The following is a 17024-nucleotide window of genomic DNA, read 5'->3' on the forward strand; positions in this document are numbered from 1 at the left end:
TTAACCTAACCGGGATGGTTTCATTATGTCTGTCAAGTTGTGCTGGTTGAGGGGAGGGTGACCTCTGGCAGGGTGGCTGGCCAGCAAGCTGGGGACAAACCGGAGACGAGAGCATCTTCACTGGGGTTGATGGAAGGCCAAACAATGCATCTGAGCTTTGTGAGTGGAAACACCAGCTCATGGGGACACGGGGAGCTCGGAAGAGCAGAGCTGCCTGCCACGTTGGCTCCGAGATGGGTCAAAAGGTGACAACCGCCGAGAGATGCACAATCAACGCAGAAACTCCCACCGGCTCTGATCCATCTCCCCAGGCGCAGCGAGGAGCTTCCTTAACTACTTCCTTAATACCCCCCCCGTGTGCACGCAGCCCGCGGCACTGCCTTCCACCTGCGTTTCCTTGTTTTTCTTCCCCTTTGTCACAGACTCTGGAATGTGCTTTTTTTTTGAGTCAATGAGTAGTTCGTGGGGGCAGGAGCGGTTCTGGCTACGGGTCACATCCACTGAGATCCTGCCTGAATGAACTGGAAATCTCGGCCGGAGCGATTCCCTCCCAACGCCCTCAGGGAAAGGTTTATTATGGAATAAGATGTAGTGAAAATGTTCGTCCTCCCAAATAACGGCAAGGGAGGCGCTTGCAGGACTTGCTTGATGCTGGTGTTCTGCTTAGGGAGGCTGGCTGACCCTTCCAAGGTGTCGCATGGGAACCTGCGGGCTTGCAACTGGTGGATTCACAGAGTCACAGAATGTCAGGGGTTGGAAGGGACCTCTGGAGATCATCCAGTCCAACCCCCTGCCAGAGCAGGACCACCCAGAACAGGTCATACAGAAACACATCCAGGCGGGTTTTGAATGTCTCCAGAGGAGACAATAGGTCTCGAGGAAGGTGGAATAGGTATCAAGGAAAAATAAATCCACAGCTTAAGGCTTCCCAGCACCACCTCCTTACGCACCAAGCCAGGAGACCTCTCTATCCCTAGAGGTCTCACAGACCCAGCTGGATGTCAGCGGGGATGGCCAGCCAGGACCAAACCCCACCGGGGCGAGGGTGACGGAGGAGGTGACCTCTGAGCTCGCTCCAGCCCCATGGGAGAAGGGAGGCCTGCAGCGATGATTCCAGAAACACAGCTGGGGATGCTCCACTGTCTTCGGGACAGGCTTTCTCTTCCGAGCTTGTACTGCCCGTAGCACAGCCGGGCTCTAGCCCACACACCGACCTCCTCCATGCTTCAAATAATTAATGTAATTAGTACACGCAGCCCGTTGCTGCTGGGGCCCTTGAGTACAATTTGCTTGGGGGGAGCGGGGGGAGGACTTGGGGCTGCATGGGGAAGGGGTTACTGTACCTGGAGGTGCGAGGGGCAGCCCAGGCTCCACTCCTGGCTCTGCCTGTGATGCCGGGACAGCTCCGTCACCTCTCCGTGACGCCCAGGCCTTGCCAAAGTCAACAGGAATTTTGTCCCGGACTTCACGGGAGCCAAGGTGTTGCCCTTTGCATCCGTCTGTAGCTCTCTGTGAGCTGTGACAGTCCCTCTTGCCAGGCACCTGTTTCACAGCCACCACCTTTGTCCTCCCCTCCTCTTCCTGCTATTAAGCCCTGACTTGCATTAGCTGTAAAGCTCCCCGAGGGAGGCTCTCGTGCCAGAAAACGGGCTCTGCAATCAAAGGAGTTGGTGAGGATTCAAGAGACTCGGCTAACACTTAAGGTACCCAAAGGAAAAGGTACGACAGAACAGCAAATTACTGTATCACGAAGAAAAAAACAAAAAACAAAAAACAAACCACTTTAAAAATACTCAAACCCTGACAGAAGGCTAAAACGTGAGCCATCCGTGGCTCCCGGCCATACAAATTTCCTCCCTGCTTCAAAAGCAGGATATCGACAGTAAATACCCCAGCGACGCAACCACGCTCGTCTCTGTCGTCTTATTTACGAGGATCCCAGACCTATTACACACGACCCTCCTCATCTTACGCAGGCAGCGCCGCGGCAAGCCAAAAAGGAAGAGAGTTTGGCTTTGATCTCCAGGCAAGAAGTTGATGGTTAATCATAAAAAAGAGGAAATAAGATACGCACACAATGTTGGTGCAAAATATGAGTCTCTCCTGCCAAGGGCAGAGACCAGGAGCAGCTCTCCTGAAGTCGGTGGTTGAGGCGATGATTCCACCCAAAGCAAGCTGTGTGCTGCTCCGTGTGCTCGAATACGAGCTGACACGATGACCTAGTGAGGTTTATGGTGGTTTTTCCCCCCTTTTTTTTTTTTTCCCAGGCTGTATTCATTTTATAAGCCATTATAGTGCTCGCTCCTTTTCATCGAGAAAATGAGTAAACAAAGGGAAATGCCTTCCCTTCCTTGCAAATACCCACACAGCAGTTAACGCTGTTGTCAGACGACCGCTGAATTACCCACGGCGACAAAGAGTAGATTACCAGCGAGGCGTATTTTTGATAAAAACAAGGAGTTTTTTAACACGGTCGGTTGCTCTATAGAATCAAACCATACTCTCACACGCTTAATCCGGTCGGTAAGTTGGAAGGACTGCGGGCTGGGAATGGTTTGCTCAGGTTTTAATGGTTGACTTCTTTGCAGTCTGAGCAGACTTGCATTATTTTCTACACTTGTCATAAAAGGTTGAGGTGGGAATGTTTTATCGCTTTCAGAGCCGCAGGGTGACTGACTGCAGGGCGCATCAGCGCTTCAGCAGTGCAATTAACTTTATTTACAGTCCACGACCTTGAGGTGCCACCCCACAATCCCCATTTTACCCCATGCTGAGCAGGTCCGCCATTGCCCAGCCCTGTCCCCGCGCCCCATCCTCAGCCCCTGCCACTGCCGCCCTGTCCCCCACCCTGGTGCCCTGCGCCCCACACCCTATGGTGACGGTGATGGTGTCGGGGGGCTCAATCTCTCCTCCCCATGTCCCCTCTTGCAGCCCTATCAGCCACCCCCCAGGCCCCTGACCTCGTCCCCGTGCCTTATCCCCCCCTCCCCACGCCCCGTCCCCCATCTCTAACCCCTGTCCCCAAGCACGATCCCCCTGTCCCCAATCCACTGTCCCCAATCCACTGTCCCCAACCCCTCTCTTCTATCCCCCACCGCAGGCCTCACCCCCAGCACCCCGCCTCGGGCCATGTTCTACGTCCCCAGGCCCCGTCCCCCGTGTCCCAGCCCCAAACCACCATCCCTGTGCCCATCCCCATCCCCTCCTCCCCGTTCCGTTCCCCCCCCCCCGCCCCGCCGCCCCGGGGCTCCCCCGCCCGCCTCCCCGCCGCGGAGCTCCGCGCCGCCCGCCCCGCCCGCCCCCTCCTCCCGGCGGCCCCGGCGGCCGCGGCCTCCCCGCTCCCCTTCTCCCCCGGGGCCGCCGCCATGTCGCGGGGGCCGGTGCGGGTGGTGCGGTTGGGGCTGCGGCCTTACGCCGAGGCGCTGAGGGTGCAGGAGCGGTGCGTGGGGGCGGCGCGGGCGGCGCGGGTGCCCGTCGCCGGTTCCGTCGCCGTCCCCGGGGAGAGCGTGGTGCTGAGCGAACCGGCCGAGCCCGTCTACGTGTGGGGGCTGCGGGGAGCCCCGGAGGCGGAGGAGGCGGCGCGGCTGAGGGAGCGGGGAGCGGGGCTGATGGCGGCGCGGCGGGGCGGGCGGATCACCTTCCACGGGCCCGGGCAGCTCCTCGCCTTCCCCGTCCTCGACCTCCGCCGCCGTCGCCTCCCGCTGCGCGGTTACGTGGCGGCGCTGGAGGCGCTGGTCGTCCGGTTCTGCCGCCGACTCGGCCTACCGGCCGCCCGCGCCCTCCCGCCGCCCTTTACCGGCGTCTGGATGGGCGACAGCAAGCTCTGCGCCATCGGTGAGGGGGTGTGCGCCGGGGGGGGGGGGGGGGGGGGGAAGGGCGGCGCGGGGAGGGCAGCACGATTTTGGGCCCTTGCAGCCCAGCCAGGGCCTTGCACCCAGAACCGGGGCCCAGCACTTTGCACCCAGGGCCGGGTGCCTGCAGCCTGGTCCTCAGCCTTGTCCCCTTGCCCTGTCCCCCTCCCCAGGCCCCACGCAGTTCCCCTGGTCCCCAGCCTTGTCCCCTTGCCCTGTCCCCCTCCCCAGGCCCCACGCAGTTCCCCTGGTCCCCAGCCTTGTCCCCTTGCCCTGTCCCCCTCCCCAGGCCCCACGCAGTTCCCCTGGTCCCCAGCCTTGTCCCCTTGCCCTGTCCCCCTCCCCAGGCCCCACGCAGTTTCCATGGTCCCCAGCCTTGTTCCCTTGCCCTGTCCCCTTCCCCAGGCCCCACGCAGTTCCCGTGGTCCCCAGCCTTGTTCCCTTGCCCTGTCCCCCTCCCCAGGCCCCACGCAGTTCCCCTGGTCCCCAGCCTTGTCCCGGTGCCGTGTCCCCCTCCCCAGGCCCTGTGCTGTTCCCCTGGTCCCCAGCCTTGTCCCGATGCCCTGTCCCCCTCCCCAGGCCCGGTGCTGTTCCCCTGCAAGCCAGGCAGGCCCTGCCCTGCAACCCCATGTCCTGCCCCCCTTCCTGGAGCCCTGCACCCCAGGTTGGGTCCTGCAGCCCGGACCTCCCCCTTTACACCACGTCCCCGTGTTGGAGCCCACCCAAAACTGCAACAGCAGGAGGTGCTGGGAGACGTGGGGCTGGAGTGGAGGGAACCGGCCACGCTGCACCCCATCTGCCCAAATTTGTCTGTGGGTTCGGGGTCTTCCCTGGCAGAAGCGGGGAGCATGGCATGCAGGGGGGGTTTATAGTGGCCTGAGCAGCACCGTCACTAAATATCCCTGGTGTCCCCGGGGATGGGTGCTGACAGGCGGGTGCTTTGGCCCCCACAGGGGTGCACTGCGGGAACCACATCACCTCCCACGGGCTGGCGCTGAACTGCTGCACCGACCTCACCTGGTTCGACCACATCATCCCCTGCGGGCTGGAGGGGAAAGGTGTCACCTCGCTGAGCCGTGAGCTGGGGCGGCACGTCACCGTCGACCATGTCCTCGAGCCTTTCCTCACCTCCTTCCAGGAGGTGTTTGACTGCACCTTGGTCTTTTCGGAAGATACCGGGGACTAGGAGGGCCGTGACTCGTCTGGGTGTTTCAGCAAACCCTCGGCGCGGCCGATGAGCGGCACGGCCGCCGCCCGGGGCTTTATTGCCAGACAAGAGCTCTCGTGGCTTTGCCTATCGACTGTGTGTGAACGGTGGCACAGAGGTTTGGGCTGTTGCTTCAACATCCAAACCGCCATCGAGGCTGCTCTCCCCAGCCCCATGGGTCTCCATCTCTCAGCTGAGACCTCCAAGGGTACCACATCCCCATCGCTTGCTGGGGAAATGCCCAAACAGGCGCTTTTGTGGGGTTTTTTCCTGCCTTTCTCCCCGCAAAAATGCAAAATCTGAGTGAAGGCTTGTGTGCCCTTTGGACAAGAGCAGGAGGGGCTTGTTGGTGTAGCATCTTTCCCTCGCTGCTGCATAAAAAGAGGAAGATTTTCTATAAAGAGAGTTGCTGGGAATTTCAGCTGCTGATCCTTTGCTCATTTATTTACCCCAAGACAATCTTTTTCTCGCCCTGCACCCAGAGAAATCCTTGCATGGCAAAGATCTTCACCATGGTGTCATGGCGTGGTGGAAAATCATGGATAAGAGATTGTAACTGGTGGTTAAAAGGCCACCGGAGCGATGCCAACGCAGTGGGAAAGCGGGAGGAGGAGGGAAGGGATCGGGGTGCCCAAGGAGAGGAGCCGTGGCCACCCCAGACCCCCTGGGACCACGCAGCGTGGGATCGAGTGTCCCGGCTGGGCGGTGGGGACTTGCTCCCACTGGGTCCGTGGTGCTGGAGGAGATGTCACCGGGGGTCTGTGCAGGTGGCGTCGGCTCCTCCGAAATGGCTGCCCTGGCTGCAGCATCCGCGTTGGGCTCGCAGCGGCCGTCAAGGGACACGGCCACCCCGGGGCTGCCGTGGCGCTGGGGTCTGTGCCCATCAATGCAAACCTGTAGGGGGACACGTATAAACTGGTTTTGATCCACAGGTTTCTTAACAACAAACTGGTTTTGATCGACAGGTTTCTTAAGGGGTAAGAAGCCAACCCGAGACCGAGCTCCCCGGAGCTGTTTGCTCCCCTTTGGGGATGCTTGTGGCTCTCCCGGTGTGTGGGCGGGAGGGGCAGTGCCCGGTCTGGGCTCCCCAAAACCTTCCCCTGTCGGTGTGTGGTGCGGCCATGGCCATTTGTGAGTCACCCCCGTTGCTGGCAGACCCAGCGCCTGTGCTGGGGAGCAGCCCCGCAGCCGGATGGATGTTTTGGGGTCAGGAAAACCAGAAAATGGCAAATAAAGACCCCACGCCCTGCTCGGAGCAAGACGTGACCCCCTAACCGCAGCCCTGGACCTTCTTTCTGCCCCACGAGCTTTGGGGTACCTCTGCTTTCTGCCAGCCCAAGGGCCCCCATGCCACAGCCCCCAGGGGTTTTGGGTGGGCGAAGGGTGCAGCTGGGAGCAATGGGGCTGGAAGGACCTCGGGGGTCCAGTTTCATGGGGCTGGCTCAGCTCCAGGAGGGGATGGCGAGCAGGGACGAAGGCACCCCGGGCTTGGGGACAGCGGGGATGGACGGAGGAGGGACAGGAAAGTGTGACCGGCAGCGTGTGCCAGGAGGGAAATGCAAGGTCCGGCTCTTAAGGCCTCCGGTATCCGGCTGGGGCAAGGGGGCCGTGGCGGGACCTGTGGCGTTGGGGACAGGCTGGTGGCCCGTGTCGGGGCTGGGTGGCTTTGGCAGGTGGCTCTGCCCCGGGAAGGGGAGGAGGCTGCGGGGCACTCCCAGCCCGGCCGGCATCCCTGGCTGCCGCCCCGCGATGCTCCAGTCCCGGCTCAGCCTGGCAGCAGCGCAGGCAGGGAGGGCACCCCGGGTGAGTGTGATCTCCCCCTTCCCACCCCTCTGTCTCCCCCATTCTCCTCTCTCTAGCCCTACACCCCCCCCCATAACAAGGGGTCCCCTCATGCCACACCCCATCTGTGGGTCCCCTGCTGGGACTAACCCTGATCTTGCCCTAAATCTCCCCAATTCACCCTCCCTCCTGCTTCAAACTTGTCTCGAAGTCAGGAAGACAGCCGGGTCTGAGCCCATCCTTGTGGGCTCGTGGCTGCTCAGCCCCTTCCTCCTCCTCGCTGCTGGGGTCTCGTCCTGGGAGCTGCACCCCGGGTTTGGGGTGACCCTTTTTTTTTTGGGCGGGGGGGTGTCAGCTGCCTGTGCATGGAGTAGAGTTGCTGGTGCTGCAGGCATGGGGGTGCTCGGGAGCAGGGGGGGACGGGGTGGATACCCTGGGGGATGACAGTGGTTGTGGGGCCGGTGTGTCCCAAAGGATGGCACACGTGGGGGACCGTGTCCCCATGTCCCTTCCTGTCCGTGCCTGCTCCGAGGCTCCGGCGATGTGAGGGTGCAGAGGGCACATGGGGGTCCAGGCTGGGCTGGCAGAGGGGCACCATGACCCGGAGGGAGGTCAGAGGGGGTCTGGGACCCATGGGAGGGAAATCCCAGGCGGGGGGCGGGGGTGTCAGGGGACAGACATGTTTAGGGCAGCGACCCCTCAGGATGGGTCCACGGGAGTGCGTGGGGAGCTGCGCGCCCCTGCCAAGGCAGTCGTGGCTCCTGGCCCCGGGCTAGGACCCGCAGGGAGAAAAGGAGGTCCCTGCTCTCCCCGGGGGACCCAGCCTGGAGCCAGCGGGGTCGATGCATGGCAGGATCAGTCCCGGAGCTGTTACTTAGGATGGGGGATCTCAGACAGCCCCCCGGGATCCCTTGGATGCTGGCTCTGCACCCTGCAAGAGTACAGGACGCAGGTGGGTCCCACCACCCCACCACGTCCCTGAGGGGAGCAGGCTTGAACTCAACCATCCCAGCCCACTGGGACAGCTGCGTCCCCCCCATTGTCCCCAGCCCCGGGGAGGAGAGGGGGGCAAGTGGCTACCCTGAAACTCCAGGGGCTTTATCCCCTCTATGGAAGGAGTGAGATTTGGGGAGGGGGCTGTTGTGAATGCAAAAGGGCTCAGACAGCCCCACTCCTACCCTTGCTGTGCGGCAGAGAAGGTGCTGCAAGGACCATTTTGGGGTCATCACTGCATCGGGCAGGACATCCCCGCCATTGTCCCGGGGGCACCAATGAGGGCTGAGCCTCCGGGGGCACCAGTGCCATGAGGGTGGCCCCGGCTGAGCCTCCCTGTCCTTCCCCGCAGCCTGGAGGAGGACATGGAAGAGGACAACCGGACGGAGACCTGGCACCAAAGCTTCCAGGCGGTGCTTAATGCCTTGAACCAAACGCTGCATGGGGTCATCCTCTGCCCCGCCGACCGCCCTGCCACCGCCGCTGCCGCCGCCCGCAATGCCAGCGCCCGCAGCGGCCGTCCCGGCCGCAATGACAACGCCTACATGTACATCCTCTTCGTCATGACGCTTTTCGCCGCCACGGTGGGGAGCCTCATCCTGGGTTACACCCGCTCCCGCAAAGTGGACAAGCGCAGCGACCCGTACCACGTCTACATCAAGAACAGGGTCTCCATGATCTGAGCCCGTCCCCAACGCCTCGTCCCCTGGGAGCTGATGGTTTTGGGGTCACGTCGCTGCTGCGCATCCTGCTGCTTACGGGATGGGGCAGCGCTGCCGGCCAGCCTGGCCCCAAAGCTGCTTGGAAAACTGCTCCCCCCCCACCCCCCCACCCCCGGTGTCCCCATGCTGGTGCTCAGCCCTGCTGTGAGCACCACGGGGACGTCCTGGCTGGGCTATAGCTCCTGTCTAGCAGGAGCCGGCAGGGTGCAACCCATGGGCAGGTCCTGGTCCTGCAGACCCACCTCAGCTGAGCCCTGGAGGGGACGGGATGGCAGAGGCAGCTCCTTTCCCACAGCGGCCTGCCGAGGCTGGCAGGGGTCTTCGAAGAGAAAAATTCACCATTTCCTCACTCAGATCAGCCAGCATCGACCTCCACGGGCTCCCAGCAGCTTCGTGACACAGGCTAGCGGGCTTTTCTGGGGGTAAAACCCTGTAATTTTTGAGCCGGGCTGGGCCCCGCTTTTCTGGCGGGGAATTAAAGGAGGCGGTGGTTTCCAGTGGGGTCACGTTTGCTTCTTCTCTGAGCAGAGTCGGCGTTGGGGGCGATGCGTGAGGCACCCCTTTGTGCTGGTGCCCTGCCCCGGCTGCCCGAGCCCGGGGGATGCTGTAAGTGCTAAATCTGCTGCTGGGGTGGCTTCAAGGGCACCCCTTAGGTGGCATTGCAGCCCCCGTCCCAGGACATGAGATGCTTTCTCCCCACCGCCGTCCGGGGAGCATCGCTCAAGTCGCGGGCACACACTGCGAGCGTGGCCCAAGCCTGGCCAGAGGCATCCGGCTCCACGTGTCCCCGAAGGTCTCTCCGAGCTCCGGATGGTGATGCCGGAGTCTTTCCTGCTTCCTTCCTGCTGTCAGCTGTAGCTTTGGCCTTTTGTACCGCAGGTCCCAAATGTGTTTTCCACGGGGCGAAGGCGCAGCGGCGGACGGGAAGGGGATGTTCTCGGGTCCTGCTGGGCTCCTTGGCTTTGGCTCCGTTATTAAGCTGGCTGAGTTTGGGACTGGTCTGGGGAGTGGCCAGTGTCCAGGACAGTAAATGTCCCCGTCCTTCAAAACAGGCTGTGGGGCAGCGCTGGTGACCCAGTCCCTCGCACATCTTAAACTGTTAATAATGGCATAATTAATGTGTTTAATCCCAGCTAGATGAGCTGGCCCGTAGAGGCCTTTCAGCCTGCGTTCAAAGGTTAAACACGGCTGTGATGCTGGAGCCCAAACAGTGACGCCAAACCCTAATCCAAAAAATAATACTGGATGCGAGGGCGTTTGGGGTAGGGCTGGAAACCTTGGCACCGGAGGCACCGGGATGGCAGCAGCGCCGCAACCAATTCCTGATTTCCCCTGCCCTTGGCTTGGCCACAGAACCCAAGGCAGGGGGTTTTGGGGAGCCCTCGGGTGTTGCCAGCTTTGGGGTTGAGCCTGCTCTGAGTTCCGAGCTGGGCACGCGGTGCCGGCGGGGCTTTCTGGAATGTGGAGGCAAATACCACCAACGTCCCCTGGCACCTGGCCCAAGCGGGAAGTAGCTCGAGAGGCATCGCGGTGTTTGTCTTGCAGTTGCAGCGCTGGGAAAGGAAAATAAACCCTTTATCTGCAAATAAATCAGGGGAATGGGGCCAGGCGGGGACAGCCGAGACAGCAACCCTCCGCTGGGTGGGTTTGTGCAAGCACACACCACGCTTGGGTTTTCTCCGCCTCCGCGGTGTTTGTCCTGCTCTAATGCTGGCTCCTCCGGCGGGATGAGCTGCGGAGCAGCTGCTCCCACCCACCAGGGCCAGGACGGGGGTCCCCGTGATGGTGAGAGCGTGGTACCCCCAAACCCCCCGGCGATGTGGTCTTCTTGCCTCTCCCGATGGCCACTGGACCTCCTGGGAGAGGGGGTGGCTGGGATGGGTCTGGTGACCCTGGAGTCTCTTCTGCTGCTGTGATCCGGGGGGGAGACAACCCTGTTACAGGGTTCTATGTCATAAAAATTGAAAAAAAAAAATGCTGTTTTTCCCTCATCCAGAAGACTCTAAAAGGGGAAAAACCTTCCTGCAAGACATAGCTCCTGCAGTGATTGTTATTCACCCGATTTCCCGTCCATCGGCAGCTCCTCCCGTCTGTCCCCGCAGTTAAATTTGGCCCAGAGCCTGTGGCAGGGCTGGGGGGATGCCCTGGGGCCTCAGGCTGAATGCCACCAGGCTGGGTGACAAGGTGCCAGTGCCACCTTGTGGCAGCTGCCTCAGGGTCCCAATGCCACAGGCTTCTTCCCCAGAGCACCCTGGAATCCTCAGGGTCAGAGCAGCCAGGCTTGTCCCCACAGGAACCACAGCTCTAGGCTGGTTGGGTGTCCCCATGGGATCCACGGCTCCAGGCTGGCCAGTGTCCCCTTGGGATCCAGGGCTCTGGGCTAGTTGAGTGTCCTCATGGGACCCATGGCTCCAGGCAGGCTGGTGTCCCCTTGGGAACCAGGGCTCCAGGCTGGTTAGGTGTTCCCTTGGGACCCAGAGCTCCAGGCTGGCTGGTGTCCCCTTGGGACCTATGGCTCCAGGCTCACTGGTGTCCCCATGGGAACCAGGGCTCCAGGCTCACTGGTGACCCCTTGGGAACGAGGCCTCCGGGCTGGTTGAGTGTCTCCATGGGACACACAGCTCCAGGTTGGCTGGTGTCCCCTTGGGACCCAAGGCTCTGGGCTGGTTGGGTGGCCCCATGAGACCCATGGCTCCAGGCTGGCCAGTGTCCCCTTGGGACACACAGCTCTGGGTCGGCTTGATGAGCTCATCCTCAGCAGGGGGTTGTGCTGGGCTGCTGAGGATGCTCGGAGGGGTATGGAGACATAGAGATATGGAGACATAGAGATATGGAGAAAGGACAGATCTGGGAGCCTCCCGAAATGGGTTTGCTTCAGCTGCCAGCGGAAGGATTTCGAGACTGATGAGGTTCTCATCCCAGAACTCAGAGATTCCTCCTCAAAGCTGATGGGGATCTGGCCTCGCTCCCTGTGCTGCAGCTGCAGGAGAAGATGATTTCTAGGGAACACTCATGCAGTTTAACAGTCAGGCGCTCAGAAAGAAGAGCTGGGGAAATGCTGGCCTTGGCCAAATCACTAAATCCAACCCTGCCGATCGTAGCTGACTACATTTGGGTTTTAAGCAGTGCAGGTAGAAAAAAACCCAGGGCTCATGGGAGGCCAATTTCTCTAAGATTTTTTTTCCTTGGCAATGAATCACAGGCGAGACGATGTCTGTAGCAGCTTGCCCGGTACTTGGAAAAGGATATCGAAACGTCATGTGTGTGGGAAGTTCAGGCTGACCTTGGCTTAGTGACTCAGTGGTAGGATTGTCAGAGCAACGGGAATCGCGGCAGCCTGTTGCTGGGACTGCTTTGATGCCGGGCATTTCGATAAGAACTGTGCAAGGTGAAACGGCAGCAGCGCAGGGACTGATAGCGGTGGTATCGCCGAGGGAGTATCAGTGGATGGTTAGCTAACGGTGTGAGGTGCCTCTGGCGGTTTGTGGTGTACGGTACTTTCCCAGGGTAACTTCCCCAGGCCCCTCTCGCCCTCCCTGTCGGCTGTTCTTGCTGGTTGTGCTCATTGTGCTGGCTGGAGCACGCTGTGACCTGGGGGAGATGCTGCAGCACGATTTGGCTGGTAGGTCTGGTGCATAGGTACCACCGGGTGATGTATATTTGCTAATTAAATGACTGTTAGCTATGAAGGAGTCCTAATGAGCTCACAGAGCGGCAACTAAATGCTACAAAGCGAGGGGTGGAAAAGCTGGGCAGAGGATTAAAGGCAGTTCACGCCTCAGTGGCAATCGTTACCCCCAAGAAATCAGATGTGAAGCTGTAACGGTGTCCTGGCTGCGTAGATGCCAGGCCATGGGGCTCAGCGCTGCGAGTGTCGGACAAAAGCCCTGCGGCAGAGCTCACAGCATCCTACAGAATCACGAGCAGTGACGTTATTTATTCATTATTGCCCGTCTTCCTCCAGAAGGAGAGCAGAGGTGATGACCTCCTGCAAGGTAACTCCATCAGCCCTGCTCAGAGATGGGGTTGGCCATTGCCTGTGCAATGGATTAAAAGGATTTTCTGGGAGGTGAAGAGGTCATTATTACAGGAACGGGGCCGCTCCTGACCACACGAGCTTTTCCTTCAGGTCAGAAACCCTCACTGTCTAAAACACATCCGTTTCTTCTAAATATATCAGTTTCCCTCACCAAAGACACAGCCTGTTCCTGCAAGCTGCCCTGCTGACAGCCCTGCGGCATCACGGCTGGAGCAATACCCTTGTTCAGAGGGACGAGCGAAACAAAAGGTGACTCAAACCAACGAATCTGACCTGTTTGGAAGCTCTGCAGGCATCGCCATGCCGGGCCGGTCGCTCAAAGTCCTCCATGGGCCTTTTCCTCTGTTTTCTATCATCCTGCTGCAACGGATGGCTGTCCATCTGAGTCGCCTCTCTCACACTGGGCTGGTATCAGATGTGGGAAACCAAATTACGTGCGATGGAAAACATTTATTCTGCTCTTAATTTTCTGCCTGTCCCAGCTAGCCCCCTCCAGCCCCTCTGCGAGGTCGCGTTTGCGTGCTGCTGGCAGCGCTGGGTGCATCTCGGCGGCGGCAGAGGGAGCACCGGTTCCTGACGGCTCTTCTCCAGGGGCTGCTCAGCCCAAACCCCACCTCTGACATGTCCCTCTTCCCTCTGATGTGTGCTGCTGCAGCGGTTTTCTCTCACAGCCCTTCCTCGAGCAGCGCTGGGTGCAGCTCCCGCTCTTGCCTAACCCAGATTAAGTCATTTTTTTTTAAAGCACCCGGTGGAAAAATGCAGCGTTCAGGAGACTTTGGCTTCCTGAGCCCCTGGGCAGAGCACCCTCTCCCTTCCCTGGAGTCTGGTAGCACAGCAGCCTGCACGTGCGATGCCACGGCTGCCTGCGTGCGCTCCCAAATTGGCACCAAATTAATTAGCAGAGGAGCCCTCAGCAGGCAGAGTCTGGATTTGGGGGTGACGTTGGACCCCCAGTGATATCTTGCACTCACGGGTAAGAAACAGCCCCGGCCACCTCCGCACCGCCGCTGTTCCAGCAACGCAGGTCTGTCTGTCTCCCCTTTTTCTGCTCTTTTTTTTTCCCTTTTCCCCCCCTATTCCTATGAGGGGAGGAGAAAGGGAGACCTGGGGTCTGTCCAGCTGAAGGATGATATGCACATGTTGTCGACAAGCTGTAGCAATGTCATCAAAAGTCTGGTCATAAAGCTAACTGTCAGGACTGCGCCGTCACGGGGGAGTTCAGTTCAGCTTGATTGCCCTGCGGGTACCTACAAAAGCTGCTCCATATGGTAAGAAAAAGCAGCATTTCTTTATTAATAAAGATCGAAGCATCACTTATTTTGACTGACAATCAGGAAATCCCAGACACCCGGGATGTCACGTACTCTCCTTGCAGAAAGTTCCCAGCATTGCTTTTCGGTTTTCAGAAATTTTCTCAGTTCTGCACAACTTAGCCCGTACTTTGGGATTAATTGAGGCGATAAATTGGAGTGAAAAGCCTGATCCGTGCTCCTTTCTGGTTCTCTCACCAGAGCAAATGGGCCCGTCGCATCTCTCTTCTGCAGATGGATGCGGCTGGTGGAAAACTGTTCGGCAGAGCTATTAATACCTAGAGGGGAGGATTAAAAATAACCAGGTCTGCATTTGGTTTCTGGTTAGTAAAGGATGTCTGAAGGGACTGGTGAGCACAGCCAGCTTCTGCGGGGTGCTGAGAGAGCAAGAGGCGCCGAAATTTCCCCCGGTGAAATAGCAGCCCCGGGAGGAGCCCACGCCCCGAGCGAAGGGAGGACGTGGGGAGCTGGAACGGCGCCTACTCCGGAGGGGTGCTGGGGACGGGGATGCTCGCCGTGGCTTTGCCACCCCTACGCCTGCCTTGCTAACCCACTGGGAAATACCGTCACACCTATGTGCTGTAGTTGATTAACCCCCAGATTAAACGCTCAGTCACCGGAGCCTATAAAATGGGGTTTATCAGCTAGGATAAAAGATGAGGGTGGGGAGAGGTTACGAGCCCAAGTTCCCCTCTGCTTGCTGGCTCCGGGCTGTTGCCTCAGACACATGCCTGCGGGCACAACTGGACTTGGGGTGTGGTTTTTGGCTCCAAGCTGCCTGTTAGGAAAGATCCCACCGTTTGCGTTCGCCGGCTGCGGCGGGGCCCCCGAACCAACCCGAGACTGCGCTGAGACTGCGGCGGCAGTGAGGAGAGCTGCCCCCTGCCCTCCCTTTGGACTGCCAGTGGAGGTTTTCCCAGCAGCTCGCAGCTCCACGTTCCACCCTGCTTTTAAAGCGCGGGTATTTCTGCTCCTGAGGGAGTCCAGGAGTGCGTTGTCCGTGCTGGAGGGCGCAGGATCAGCGCTGACATCACGAAGCACCAAGCCAGGGGTGGCCATTCCCTAATCTCAGCGGTCCCCGCTGCGTCCTTCCTCCCTGCCAGCCCGTTCCCTTTCTGTGGGCTCTGCCTGCAGAGTGCCCGCGCTTCGTCAGGACAAAGCCCTTCGGCTGCTTTGACCTCAGATCGGATTAAAACCAGCGTTCAGGCCCCAAAAGGCACCCACCCCTCCCCGTGCAGCACGCTGTCGACTGGCAGGGATGGCATTACTGCCGGCAGTGAGAGTTGCGCTGCCTTTTTCCGAGAGAGGGAACTGAAAGGATGGGAGGTGCTGTGTGATGAGCAGCTCACCCAGGAGGCACAGGAGAACAGGGTGCTCAGGCTACATAAATAATAAAACAAAAGACGTGCTGGAGAGCGAGGGCACGCTCGGTGCCTGCTGCGGGGCTCGGCAGCGAGCTAGAAGGATGCGCTGGGATCATCCCGCACGACCCCGGCTCGCTGCAGAAACCGGCGGCGGCGGAAAAACAACCTGGAATATCACGGGAGATTTGGAATAAACCGTGTGGGGTGAAATTGCCATGGAAACCCTGTAGGGGCTGGGCTCAGCCCCGAGGCTCTTTGGCGCAGGGCTGGGCAGAGCTGTGCGATGGACAGAGCTCATCTGGTTTGGTGTGGGTGAGGGTTTGGGCTGCGGTACCAGATCGCTGAAGGTGCCAACGTGACTGTACGGATGTTTTTCTAATTCCGACGTGTGGTGACATCACTGCATGCCTAGCCCTTTTTCTGTGCAAAAAAAACCCTCATTAAACACATTAGTAAGAAGAAAATCTGGCCACGGTGTGCAGGGGTAGGACGCTGAGATGCTGCAAAGCCAACCCTGCAGGAGGACAGCCACATATCACCACGCGAAGGGGAACAGATGCGCTCACGTGGCATAACTGCAAATCCCAAACAGGAGCTGTGTGTTATTAACAAGTCTGTATTAAACCACAGGATCACAGGATCACAGAATGTTCGGGGTTGGAAGGGACCTCGAAAGACCATCTAGTCCAACCCCCCCTGCCAGAGCAGGACCACCCAGAGCAGGTCACCCAGGAATGCGTCCAGGCGGGTTTGAATGTCTCCAGAGAAGGAGACCCCACCACCTTTCTGGGCAGCCTGTGCCAGGGCTCTGCCACCCTCACAGGGAAAAAGTTTTTCCTCATGTTCCTGTGGAACCTCCTGTGCTCCAGCTGGCACCCGCTGCCCCTTGTCCTGTCACTGGCCATCACCGAGAAGAGCCTGGCTCCATCCTCCTGACACTCGCCCGTTACGTGTTGATAACCAGTGGTGAGGTCACCCCTCAGCCTCCTCTTCTCCAAGCTGAACAGACCCAGCTCCCTCAGCCTTTCAGCACAAGGGAGATATTCCACCCCCTTACATGATTTTGTTAGAAGAAAACTCTCATTTTGGGGGCGCAGGCAGTTATCTGCCATTGCGTAGTTGCAATCCTGCTACGTGCAGGGAACTCTGAGTTTCACCAAAGGGAGAGAGCAGGGCCTCTCCCTGAAAGCACGAGCAACACAGGCACAGTCCTACGTACGCATGTGTGGATGCACCCGCTCCTTTTGGCTGGCCACGGTGCCCACTGGCTCTGGCAGCTCCTGGCACACGAGCCGGCGGCTGCCAGCAGCCTGTCAGCCCTTCTCCTCCCAGCCTGGCTCGTACTCACCACTGGCAACGTGGCCTCTCCCGTGGTTTATAGCCCCCAGAGGGTTTGCTGCTGCTCAGTTTGGTCTGAGCATGCTGTGCCTCAATTAGGCGAAACGATACGGGAGGGTGAAAGAAATGTTGGCTTTCCTTTACTGGCAGGTTAATCGCCTCTTTTCTGGCTTTCCTCCACGGCCGCAAGGACTGGAAATGTTGTCGTTAGTAATACACGAAAATAAGAGACTTCAGCTGGCAACATGTGCGGCCAGGGAGTGCGGGGAGGCTCTACAATCACCCCAAAGTGCCTGGGAGAGCCGTGAGGTGCCAGGCCCCAGCGCAGCTCAAGTCCAGAGCTACGACGGCTTCTTCACTATTGCTCTCCACGACAGCACGAAAGCAGATGGGACTCAGTTTCGCCTCCCTGTAGCGA

General features: G+C 59.6%; 2 protein-coding genes across 2 annotated transcripts; both read left to right on the top strand.

The window, feature by feature from the left end:
- Nucleotides 1–3365: 3365 nt before the first annotated feature.
- LIPT2 (lipoyl(octanoyl) transferase 2) lies at nucleotides 3366–5479 on the top strand. The gene is made up of 2 exons (XM_086481616.1): nucleotides 3366–3834; nucleotides 4805–5479. Exons 1-2 carry the CDS (start codon nucleotides 3366–3368, stop codon nucleotides 5035–5037), a joined length of 702 nt encoding a protein of 233 aa, XP_086337742.1. The 3' UTR covers nucleotides 5038–5479.
- A 2719-nt stretch (nucleotides 5480–8198) lies between these two features.
- KCNE3 (potassium voltage-gated channel subfamily E regulatory subunit 3) lies at nucleotides 8199–8516 on the top strand. The gene has a single exon (XM_086481617.1). The coding sequence runs from the start codon at nucleotides 8199–8201 to the stop codon at nucleotides 8514–8516; it is 318 nt and encodes a 105-aa protein (XP_086337743.1).
- Nucleotides 8517–17024: the final 8508 nt, after the last annotated feature.

Source organism: Leptosomus discolor, chromosome 1 (assembly GCF_034619465.1).
Source record: "Leptosomus discolor isolate bLepDis1 chromosome 1, bLepDis1.hap2, whole genome shotgun sequence".
In the NCBI taxonomy this organism is placed as follows: Eukaryota; Metazoa; Chordata; class Aves; order Leptosomiformes; family Leptosomidae; genus Leptosomus; species Leptosomus discolor.

Bases quoted from the DNA above. Each gene is read 5' to 3' on its own strand.
- KCNE3 (XM_086481617.1), top strand. From the start codon at position 8,199: ATGGAAGAGGACAACCGGACGGAGACCTGGCACCAAAGCTTCCAGGCG.
- LIPT2 (XM_086481616.1), top strand. From the start codon at position 3,366: ATGTCGCGGGGGCCGGTGCGGGTGGTGCGGTTGGGGCTGCGGCCTTAC. The intron at 3,835-4,804 runs GTGAGGGGGTGT...TGGCCCCCACAG, and splicing joins CAGCAAGCTCTGCGCCATCG to GGGTGCACTGCGGGAACCAC.